This window comes from Pinus tabuliformis, chromosome 3_2, assembly GCF_031772625.1.
Source record: "Pinus tabuliformis cultivar Carrire ecotype Pingquan chromosome 3_2, CPIR1, whole genome shotgun sequence".
NCBI classification, from domain to species: Eukaryota; Viridiplantae; Streptophyta; class Pinopsida; order Pinales; family Pinaceae; genus Pinus; species Pinus tabuliformis.
In genome coordinates, this window is record NC_142302.1 from 1,120,820,523 (window position 1) to 1,120,833,586 (window position 13,064).

The 13,064-nt window shown below is 35.6% G+C and overlaps 1 protein-coding gene across 1 annotated transcript; it reads left to right on the forward strand.

The window, feature by feature from the left end:
- Positions 1 to 621: 621 nt before the first annotated feature.
- On the forward strand, positions 622 to 2,100 carry LOC149184610 (DNA sliding clamp PCNA-like). Its single transcript, XM_089418952.1, has 3 exons — positions 622 to 1,047; positions 1,164 to 1,316; positions 1,802 to 2,100. The coding sequence occupies exons 1-3, from the start codon at positions 729 to 731 to the stop codon at positions 1,939 to 1,941; spliced, it is 612 nt and encodes a 203-aa protein (XP_089275078.1). The 5' UTR covers positions 622 to 728; the 3' UTR covers positions 1,942 to 2,100.
- Positions 2,101 to 13,064: the final 10,964 nt, after the last annotated feature.

The window sequence follows — 13,064 nt, forward strand, 5'->3', positions numbered from 1 at the left end:
TCTAAATTTTAGAATTTAAATCCACAACGCCAAATTAAATTCCATTGTCCCGAACATATATGCATGTCTACTCAGCAGCTGACAGAGTCTTAAAAGAGACCTCGGACCGGTACAAATATTCATATAATGAATTATTCAAAACAGCAACCCAGCAGTACTGTCAACATAGTTATCGATGCTCCATGTGCCGAACTTCAATGGAGTTAGAGAAGGCATTAAATATCAGACGATTTCAGGTACGACAATTTTGAAGGCATTAAACCCACACAAGTATACCAGTGTCAACAGGGGTTAAATTTGACGCCCGTCTGCCCGTTTTTAGGTTTTTTACACGTAAAATACGTTCTAATTTCAAATATCCATGTCAGCGGTAACGTGCTATTAATTTTTAATACCGTCAATATGACGGGCATGTTTGAAAATGAAAAGTTTTAAGTTTTTTTTTTAATAATTTTTTGATATATATATATATATATATTTAACATCCAAGTCGGGATCGGTAATAACTTGGTTGGCATTTGTCTTTGGTAGATGCCCTGGTCAAATATGGTGTAATTCTTTTATTCTGGCGGGAAAACAGAGCAGAGTTCCCGCCATTTCAGTCTACAAACACACATCCACACTCACTCGCAACCCATCTTTCTTCTCTCGGAACGAATTACGTTTCTCTCGAGCTCTGTCACAAGGGAAAGAGTCCTCTTCTCTCAGAGTTTGTTTTCACTGTAACGATGTTGGAACTAAGGCTTGTGCAGGGGAGTCTTCTGAAGAAGGTGCTGGAGTCCATCAAGGACCTCGTCACCGATGCTAACTTCGATTGCTCGGCCACGGGCTTCTCCCTGCAGGCCATGGACTCGAGCCACGTTGCCCTCGTTTCCCTGTTGCTCAGATCTGAGGGCTTCGAGCACTATCACTGCGACCGCAACATGTCCATGGGGATGAACCTCAATAACATGGCCAAGATGCTCAAGTGCGCCGGCAACGATGACATCATCACCATCAAGGCCGACGATGGAGGCGACACCGTTACCTTCATGTTCGAAAGCCCCAGTAAGTTGAAACGACCTCAATATACCTAGTGTGTCATTTTTTTTTTCCAATCATTCAATCTTTCGTTTTCCTTTTAGGTTTTATAATTGATGGGTTTTGTTTTTCTGTGGGTTCAGACCAGGACAAGATTTCCGACTTCGAAATGAAGTTAATGGACATTGACAGCGAGCATTTGGGCATTCCAGAGTCAGAGTACCATGCCATTGTGAGAATGCCATCTCAAGAATTTGCTCGCATCTGCAAGGATCTCAGCTCCATTGGGGACACTGGTGAGTGACAATCATGCTACTGAGTTTTTGAACATAAAGCTCTCGTTTTGTTTGGCCTGGTATTTGAACCTAGGCCAGTTAATGTCGGTTGGAGTGAATCCACTGGTTCTGCTGAGCCATAACCTAACCAAGGTAATGCCAGGTCTTGAGAAAATGGGATGGGCTTGGCATATCCATGCTACTATAAGGATAAAATCCATGTAAAGTGGGATCAGGTGCATATCATACTTGAGTAACATGAACCAATCTAGGCCCAGGCCATATGCATATTAACCTGGGGCCTATATGGGTATCTCATGTCAAATGCATCAATGTGCTATTACACATGCACAGTTTGGCTGATTCCAGTCCCAACCTGACTATAGGCACCTAGATATTTCTTAATGTGGTTGATTTCATCTTAGTACTCTGTTAGTGTAATGGTTGTCAATGCAGTTATGTGCTTTATTCAATAATGTTCCCCTTGCATATTGTGTTGCTTGCAGTTGTGATCTCTGTGAGCAAGGAAGGAGTGAAGTTCTCAACCAGGGGAGATATTGGTAGTGCTAACATTGTGTGTAGGCAAAACCCTTCTGTTGATAAGGTAAGCTTCACGTGTTATTTCATAATTTTCAATGCTTTATGAAGTTAGCACAAACCCATAGCTTTGATATTCAGTTCCAGTTGGAAGTTGTCAACCTTAAGGTTTCCTTTATGTTTGAATTCTAATATTTGATAGCTGGCCAGTTGATGTATGCATCTTAAAATCTCAAGACACATTACAGACCCTGGTTGTTTAGATGGATCCGGGATAAACTCTAGGTTAGGTAAGTCGTTTTTTAAAATGGGCCTGTGCTAAGTACTGGATAGTGCCTGTAGTTTTCGATGGGTTTGTGCTAAACACTTGATTGTACAGGCCCCTGATTTTTTAGATGGGGCCCTGCTAAATCCTGAATTACAGTCCCAATTTAGTTAACATGGGTCTATCCTAAATCCAGGTTTGGTAGGTTGCTATATTTTTTACAGGTCAGTCCCCAATTTTTTTAGATGGGTTAGATATCTCCCCATTTTTTCATACGAGCCTGTGCTAAACATGGACTACATAGGTTCCTGTACCTATAATGGTTAGAGCGGCCTCTATGTTTTTAGATGGATTAGATGGGTCCCTATCTTTTTTAGATGGGTTTGCTTAACCTTGGATTAGTGTGCCTGACTTGATCAGATGTGATGTTCTTAGCCTAGGTCCTCATTTTTAAATGAAAAATTTGAACAATTATGAGTACAATTTGAAATTAGATAAAACTTGTACAAATAAATTTTAAAAGTCATATGATGGGCAATTTAAAAATAAAAACGTCATAAAAAAATTCCTTGACGGGTAAGGTCACCTGTCAAATTTAACCCCTGAGTGTCAAGAAGAAGAAAGCCGGCTTAGAGCAGCTCTCAGACCTACATTTCACGTACAACAATTTTGTGTACTAAAACCCACACAAGTATACCAAAGTCAAGAAGAAGAAAACCAGCTTAGAGCAGCTCCCACACCTACATAGGCTTGCGATGAAGTTAACGCCTCCATCATTCTAACTAGTGAAGTTGTTTAAGTCACACAAATGGTTCTTCATTATCTCTGATTGGGATTACAAGGTTTTAGAGAAGCGATCTTTCAAAAAAAACTTTAAACCCTAACCCTTAATCCTTAAATGAACTATGTTGTCAAGTGTAGGGTTTATTGGTCAACAGTTTGATTTTTTTTCATGAAAATCATGGAGAAAGAAGGACTTGGGTGTGTAAAGGATAATGAGGCCAATGAGTAATTGATGCTCATAGTTTATCAAGTGCATGTAGAAAAAAATTCCATTATCTTAGAAGTATTACATGAGGTTGTGAGTATGGTTGTTGAAAATGTTGATTGTAGAGAAGTTTCCATGGTTGAAGACATCTAGTCTCCATTAGAAGTGCCATTAGATTTGAAGGTTGATTCCCAACTCCCAACGAATGAAGAAAGATGCAATATTGGTAATCTTTTAGCTTCACTTGATAGTATTAATATAGAGGAGGCCAATTTTAATTTGGATTTGGGGAATAAGTTACATCGGCCCTCTTGGTTAGAAGATCCTATAAAGTCTAGGAAGAGGATGAAGAGTAGTAACATCTTCAAATGGTTCCTCAATAGGTTATTTATCTAAAGAGGAATTTCATCATGCATAGTTTGGATAGGGCATGGACATAGGTTCAAAGGGATCTAGTCAGTATTATTTTAAGCCAAAGAAATTAGTTAAGGAAGGAGAGGTTAAGGAAGATATAAGAGGGATTGATTTAGACCTTATTAAGGACACTGATATATATTTTGTTACGAGGAAAATCTTATTTCATATTGAATAACATAAAGTTCTAATTGAGATTCAAGAAGGAAAGAAAACATTTATTAATGGGGTACTTATAATAGGATAAATCCTCTCAAATATAATATCCTATATGAGTAGTTATATGGTAAGTCGGGTAAGTATATTACCCTTTGATTATATTTGAGTTAAATTATAGTATAAACTAATAAATAAGTGCACTTGGGGTTATACCTCCCCATGAGCACCATGAGGGTAATAAACCAACCTTAGGGAAATAGGGGTGACTCCAATAAATATTTATTCTATTTGAGTTGAGAAGTGTATAGTTCTCAAAGCCTTCTTTTTATCTTTTCATATATGCCCATGTGTTTTATTTCAAAAGTTTATGAGTGTGCATGTATTCTTCATGCAAGATTAAAGTGCATGGAGACCTTGGGAGGGGTGTTCACTCAATATTTGGGGAAAACTATTGATTTATTTTACCATTCACATATGTGGTAGATCTAATGATGGTTGTGTGGAATGTTAAAACTAGATTTTACATGTTTCCATGAAAGATACATCGTTTCCATAATTTTTTTGCCTAGAGAGGCCATGGTTGAGTTACAGGTAAAAGTTATAGTTGAGATTATTTTGTCTCAAATAATTGAGATTTCTTGCTAGATCTTGTTGCAACAAGAGAGGGAAGTGGGATACCCTGAGGAACTATTTAGTAGTGAAGGATAGCCATTCCTTTTGTTGAGCAAGGCCAAGGGGAAAGAAATACTAGTGAGTGGGATGGTTGTTTTAAAATAAATGAGTGAAAATGTTATTTCCCTAGATGAGATGTATAGTTGAGGGATTGAGTGAGGTAAAAAGAGCGATGGCCAGTATATTTTCCCGTGTTTCACTATCTAGAATCAGGGTGGCACTTGCTAGAGTTAGTGCCCACCGTTGGGAGGAAAAACAATCCCCAAAAGTTTTTTCCTCGAGTGCAACTCATAATAGGTAAGATTTAGGGCTTATTGATTATATTTTGATGGCTAATGATTGTAGTTATTGGTGTAAATGAGTAATAGGTTCTTATTTGGTAAGGGTACATGGCTAGAAATCAATATTTTATTAGGAATATAATTTTGGGTTGTTTGACATTTATTTATATGATGATTGTCAATGTTTTTATAGCCATATTTGTAATGTAGAGGGAATAGTTATGCTTCTACTTTGTAAATCAATCTTCAATTATATACAATATATATAATGGATTTTGTATGTATCTCATAATAGGCCAAAAATCATGAAATATATGTAATTGTTATAGAAGGAAATTAATTGTACATAGCTGTTGTCATAATGTCTCATTTATCAACTATAGTAATTCATTTATAATAAAAAAAATGTTTCAAGAGTTGAAATCATTGAATGTCACATTCATGGGAAATTAAATAATTTGACATGTGGAAGGTTAATTCTGCTACCGTGTTTTTAATTGCAAATTGATTCCATGTAATAATATTAATTACGAATTAATCAAGTGGCTTGATATGTTACAAATAGGTATCAAAGCTACATGTTACATTAATAATGTTGCATGGGCTAAAATTAATATCTACTTGAAAAAAAATCGTTTGTATACAAAGTATTTCATAAAAACCCTCAATGAAAATTGAGTAAAACCATATGCTAGTTAAATGGGATCAATGTTTTGGATAAATATACCTCAAATTAATACAGATGGGCATATTTTGCAAGGTTTCTTGCTTAACATTTTGGTCATATATGTGGGAATTTAATTATACAAGGATAGTTGCAATTGCAAGTTATATGTTTGAGAATAGCTAAGGAAGATAGATAGTATAAATCCCCACAAAGGAAATATTTTTGGCTTTGAAATACTTAGATTGTGCTTTAGAAAACATATGAGCTATTTATGGAAACATTATTATGTGTAGTTAGGGATTGAAAATTTGGCTCAATGGTAAAATGGGAAAACTATAAAAATATATGAAATTTCAATTTCCATCAAATGAAAATAGTTTAAATTGATAAATATTGGGCATAACATTCCTTGAGAGGTTAATTTTTGGAGGACCCACAAATGGACTAGGCTAAGTTCGACAAATTTAGATTAACAATGAATATCCTCACTAGATTTGAGTTGCGAAGGACTTGCAATTTTGGAGATGTTGTCAATAGAAAAGTGTTACTCATATGCGTGAGATCAACAATTGATACAGTCACACAAAGTTTAGGTTCCCTGGGGATTCATAGTTTTGAAAATGTCATAAATGGTGGATTTTTCTTTTGATAGGTGAGATCAATGGTCGTGTCTTTACCATGAGGTTGAGTTTATTGGGGTTTCAATAATTTGGAATTGTCATGAACAATTAAGATCTTTTCAAATAGATCAATCTACAATAGATATCGTCATAGGGGGACCTTTGTAAAGTGTGGAGGTGATGGACATAAATTTGTTGGGAAATTCTATATCATTTTAGGGGAGATGTATAGTACACATATCATTACAATGTTGGGAGATGTTAGAGAAACAAAGAAAGTAAAATGGCACAAATAAACAAGATCTAAATAGAGAGATCCGTGAACAACCTAGATTTAATCATGACTAATGGGAGAAAGGTATGGAGGAGAGAAAAGCAAGTGTTGTAAGCGGTCATGGCTACAATAGGAAATGAGATCCACATTACAAATCACGTCATGGAAAATGCAAAGGAGCCATAGATACAAGAGAATGACATGGTAGAAACAATGGGTTCCATATGGACTCCAAGTCCACAACTGAACATCCACATGTCATGAAATGTCGACAAAAGAAAAAATTTAGAGCCAATTTCTTGTTTTGGACATAGTGGAGACATATGAAGTTCTATAGACATGAAAGTTTTCATGTAAGTCATAGGGTTGAAGACTATAAAAGTGTTAATGAGGATAATATGTTGATTCAACTCTAGAATTCCAAAAAGTGGTAATTAGTGGATTTTTAAGGGTGAGGGTACTCACTTATAGGAGCTCTATTTGGTATGAAATCTGGACAATCTAGAATACAACTAGACACAAAGAAACCTAGTTGGATTTTTGGTTAGATTCCAAGGGGTTTGACTTGAAAGTTAAAAGTATGTTAAATTCCATTATTCTAAGAGTTATTAGAGTATTAGATCACTAAGAAGAAGCTCTTTGAGCGTCCCTTGAGCATCCACAATCATAAGTACTATATGCACATGATTCAAAGGTTTTTCTAGTTATCCTTAGATTTCTATTTTATAGATGGAATAAGTAGTTCTTAAACATAGTTGCATTAGCGAGAAAACTGTGAAAAATGGGAGAAACTGATAACTTTTGAGAGCTATAACTTTTAGATTGTAGCTTGGAATTGAGCATGGTTACAGTCATTAGATAGGTAACATGCAAGAGAACTGTAATAAAAGGTTATGATTTCCAAAATATGTTTCTAGTTATTTCAAAAAGTTAGCAGAATAGAGCCCTTAGTTTTGAGTGGTAATGTAATTATAAATATGCATAATTTCAAAGGTATCCTAAACTTTGAGAGACAATTATATAGTGATATAGGAGTTTCCTAAAGATGAAGTTGACTAAGAGATGGATGCATATAATTCATGATGGTGCTTTCATAATAGAGTGGAAACACAACTAGATGATTAGAGCATGGTAGAGGTGCATATTGCCGACTAGGGTGAATGGTTCGGGCTAGATAATTGTTGTACTTATGAATAAGAGTGCATGTAAGGAATTTATTAAAATCCTTATGTCCCCTCTAAACTACAAAGAAGAGCCATGGAAACTCTTGGTTATTGGAGTTGGTTACTCTTTTCCATAAAAAATATTTAGTTAAGGCATGGAAGATACCAACCTATCTAGAAGTGTTGCGAGGTTTCAATTGTTGAAGCTAGTTATTATATATAGCCAAGAAAACGTGATATGTATAGGGAATATGGAATAGGTTAGTGAATAAAGATGACATCAATATGCATTAAAAGAGAAATTAAGTTCCTATGCTCATGGAGGCCATCAATGTGATGGAGGTTATAGTGCTTGCATGATAAAGGAGAATTGTCAAGGAATGAGAATATGTGTATGAAGTAATGGACAAACTATGTGATGGGTGGACCAGCTCTATGGGAAGGAATTGTGAAAGCCTAGAATGATTTATGTGTAAGTGATGAAAGGAAAAGTAATGAACTTCGACTCATCATAGGGATGTTGATAGGGGAATAAAGAACTCCATGTATAGATTAGTATTGGTGGATGGAGTTAGACTCCACAAAGAATTATCCAATTAAAAGGGGAAATTTTAGAGCCTTACAAATTCTAAAAATGATTGGAGTTTATGGCATCAAATGACATATGATTGAAGGTTTTAACTTTTAAACCTGTACAAAAATTACCAACATACGAATTCTTAAAATAGAAAAATATACAATGGCGAGAATATAAAACAAATATACAGAGAGATTATCCCCTAGATCCTAAAACAATTAATACTAGAATGATTTTTCATTATATTCCTTTCAATGTTACAATACATATATATATATACATTCCGAAGTAGTCATAAACCCCAATCCACTAACCCTGGATTAGAACATAATTGTAGTGCCCTTGATCAGATTTATAAATACAATGCGAAAAATACATTGTGCCCAAAAACCATGCACGAAAACCATGGGTGGGTTTGCCCACCATCTTTGGGTCTGCCCCCCATCCTTGGGTCCGTATAAAAAAAAAAATCGAGGTGCTGCCCTGGACCCCATGATGTGTGGAAAGAATATAACACACACCCAACATTCTCCCACTTATTGTTTTATTGCCACACTAGGGGTCACAATAGAGCTTAGGCATTGGTCCAAGGCTACAATTCCCATTGTTTCTCTACACCAAGAAAACTTCTCAGTGATAATATACTTTGTCAATGCATCTACAAAATTCTTCAGGGTGTCCACCTTTACCGAAAACAAGTTTTTATCTTCAACCATATCCCCGAGAAAGTGATACTGAACATCAATGTGCTTTTTCTTTGAATGATAAGCTAGGTCCCTTGCCAAGAAAATTCCACTTTGTTTGTCACAATCTATCCTTATAGGGCGTTGTACCAACCCCATACTTGAACACAATCTTTGTAACCAAATTGCTTCCTTTATTCCAAGAGTGGTTGCCATGTATTCAACCTACGAAGTTGAAAGTGCCACTACAAATTGTTTCTTGCTCATCTAACTAACTTCTCCTCCAAATAGGATAAACACATACCGACTTGTATATATTATTTGATCAAAATCACCAGCCTATTTTGCATCAACAAATTCATGTATGTCCAAAACTCTATCCAATTCTGGTCTTCCTTGGTAGCACATACCATAATCACTAGTGGCACACAAATACTTTAAAACTCGCTTCAATGTAGTCCAATGCTCCTTCCCTGGTTTAGACATAAACCTACTCAATACCCCCACTTCATGTGCAATGTATGGTCTCGTACAAACCATTTCATGCATCAGGTTACCAACTTCACTTGCATATGGAATACATGACATGCCCTATTCTTCTCACCGTGTCTTGAGACACTGTTCAACAAATAAATTTACACCTACAAGAATAGGAACCTTCACCGGTTTGTTGTCCTGCATATTAAAGCTTTGCAATATTGTCTCAACATACTTACTTTGGTTTAAGCATAGCTTCCTCTTTGGCCGATCTCGTTTCATTTCCATGCCCAAAATCTAGCTTGCAACATGAAGATCCTTTGTGTCGAATTTAGAGGAAAATTGGGTCTTCAAATATTCGATAATTTCTTTGTCATTTCCAATCAGCAACGTATCATGCACATATAAGGCTAAATAAATAACATAGTCGCCAATTAATTTAAATACACAAAATGATATGATTTTCTCCTTGTTAATCCAAGTCCCTATATATATTATCAATTTTTTGATACCACATCCTTGGTGAATTCTTTGACCCATACAAAGACTTTCTTGACCTACATACCAGTTTTTTCTTCCACAAGAATTTTTTCTTCACAATCATCTGTTCTACCTCAAAGTCAAAAGAAACAACAATAGATAAAATAATCTAATAAAAGCTAACTTGGCAACAGGAGAAAAAAATATCACCAAAATCAATTCTCGGCACCTAGGAATAACATTTTTCTACCAACCCAACTTTGTATTTATCCACCTTGTCTTTTACATTTATCTTCTTCTTAAAATCCCATTTTCTGCTAATGGGTTTCCTTCTAACCGAAAACTCCACTAGATCCCAAGCATAATTTTTGTCCAAAGATGTCGTTTCATCAACCATGGCCTGCTTCTAGAGTTTTCCATCCTTTAAATCCACCGCCTCCCAGATAGTTTTGGGATAGTCATCAGTAATAGATAAAGAATAATTTGAATAGAAAGAAAATGTAATATACCTCTTTGGTTGCCTTCTCTCTTGAACTGATCTTCTCAAAACTAAAGTATGTGGCTCTTCGCTGTAGATTCTAATTCTTCCTCCTTTAGTTGCAATTCTATCTTCTCAGGTTCCTTTGGTAGGACTTCATGTTTAATAACATATTTCACCTCTCTAAACACACATCTTGGCTATACACAACCTTCCTTGTTTCTAGGCTCCAAAGTTTATAACCTTTTAAACCATACTTATATCTAATAAATATGCACCTTTCATATTTAATATCCAATTTGGTTGCTTTCTCCTTAGGAACATGTACATATGCATCACAACCAAATAACCTGAGATGTGAGAGAGAGGTTTTATTACTAGTTCATACCTCATGTGAAGTCTTATCCTCCAATGTTGATGAAGGTGATCTATTAAATAAGCAACATACAATATCCACTTCCTCTGCCCAGAATTCCTATTCTAACCTAACATCACTGAGCATGATTCTTGCTTTCTCCACCAACATCCTGTCTATCTTTTTTGTAACTCCATTTTGATGAGGTGTGTATGAAGTAGTATTTTGTCGTGCTATACCACACTTCTTACAAAACTCTTCAAATTTCTTCTTTGATAACTCTCCACCATAATCTATCCTTAGCACTTAATCTTTTTCTTTGTCTAATTTTCCACCAGAGCATTAAATTCTTTAAACCTGTCAAAGAATTCATATTTCTTCTTGACGAAATATATCCATGTATTCCTCGACAAATCATCTATAAATGAGACATATTACATAGACCTACCCAGTGATGGGACCAATACAAGTCCAAACACATCACTATGCACAAGCTCTAATATCCCTTTTTCCTTCTTAGCACCAGAGGGTAAACTCACCTGATTTTTCTTCCCATATACAAAATGTTCACATAAATCAAAATCCAGATAGAAATTAGACATACCTTCTACCATACCATTACCACGCATTACTCGAAGGCCCTTGTCTCAAATATATCTGAATCTTTGATGCAACAACATAGTATTTTTGTCCAGAGACTAGAATACTTTCTTCTCCACCTCAGGATCCGCAAAATTGTTACACTGATCAATAAGAGTACTACCCAACAACTTATATAGAGTTCTGATCTGAACTCCTCACATCAATACCAATGTTCCTTGAATAATATTGCAAGTATCTTTCTTGAACACTATTTTTACACCTGCATCATCCATATTTCTTACAAAAATCATATTTTTGGCCAATGCAGGAGTATGTAGAACACCAGGAAGTGTTCTAATCCTTCCACCTTGCAACTTCAGATTGAATTTTCCATGTCCTATGATTCTAGCCTTACTGCCATCCCTTAGGCAAACATCACCACCATCATGTTTCTCATACTCGCAGAACCATTCCCTATGGGGTGTTAAGTGAAAGGATGCACCTGAGTCAATCAACCATCCCTCTTCATCTACGTGTGTACTTGAAGAAGAATCCAAGTACACGTTCTCACCTTCATCTGAGGTGGTTTTTACCTCTGCAGAAGGAGCATCATCAGGTCCCTTTCCTTTCTCAAGAGTTTTATATCTATAGTAATTTTTGTAGTGCCCCTCTTTTTCGTATTTCCAGCATACCTTTATAAATTTTCATAGAGATTTAGATCTCCTTACAAATTTATATCTCCCACTTGATGACTTTTTTTTTTCTATTCTAGGACCATCTTCTCACCGTCAAGGCATCTCCATTCTCACTCTACATAGTTTTTTGTCTCATCTCCTCTGAAAACAAGGATGAGATTCCCCTGATACATTCATTTATATTGAATGTGAGAGCCACAATCATATTGTGCTCTTCGCCTTCCGATCTAACTTCACCCAGTCCCCTTCCAACATTATTGTTGGTGTCATACCTAGATCTACAATCATCCACTGATCTCTATCCACCAACAAATCCTCCATATTGATTTTCCACAACTGAAAACTCAGTCCATTGAATTTATCCATCTCTATCTTTCCACTGCTCACCATATTCTTTCACCGCAAAAATTGATCTTACAAATCTCCCATTGTAATAGGGTCCACCACAGGGCTGAGCAAAACCCCTCAACAAAAAAGGTGTCCCCTTGAAGTTGAAACAACTCTGATACCAAATGAAGGTTTTAACCTTGTACATAAATCACCTGCAAATGAATTCTTAGAACATAAAAAATACAATGGCAAGAACATAAAACAATATACACAAATATTTTCCTCTAGATCCCAAAACAGAGAATACTATATTGATTTTTCATTATACTCCTTTCATATATATATATATATATATATATATATCTATATATATATATATATACACACACATTCATAAACATTCATAAACCCCAATTCACTAACCATGGATTAGAACATAATCATAATTCCCTTGACTGGATCTACAAATACCATGGGAAAAAATCACTGTTCCCAAATACCATGAACAAAACCATGGGTAGGTCCGCCCACCATATTTGGGTCCACAAAAAATAAAAAAATTCTAGGGTGTTTCCTCAGACCCCATAATGCTTAGAAAGAATATAACACACATCCAATATTGATGAATGTTAAGGTTGGTAAAAAATATTATAGAATTGATGAAATGATTCCAATAGTATATGCCAATTGTTGGATGAGACTAGGATAAGGAATATTCAGTGGATCCTAAGTGTACAAAGGTTAGAAAATCAACGCATGACATGCTAGTTGTAATTATAAAATTTTAAAAGAGAAGGATTAGAATGCATATAGAGTAGAAAAGTTCATTTAAAGTTGGATGGTTTGTGAAAGAAAATGGACTTTTAAAGGAGGTCTTATGAAGTTGGAATGACATTGATTGCAACACTATGAAGTGCTAGAAGGTCCATATAAAGCTAGAGAAGGGCTAAGTTGGACTAGGCTAGAATTGTTCAAGAAAAGTCAACAAGCCTTGGAAGGGAACACAAATGCAAGGCCCTAAAGAAGCATAACATGATTTCAATAATCAAATGGTACTTGAAGGAATCTTAGG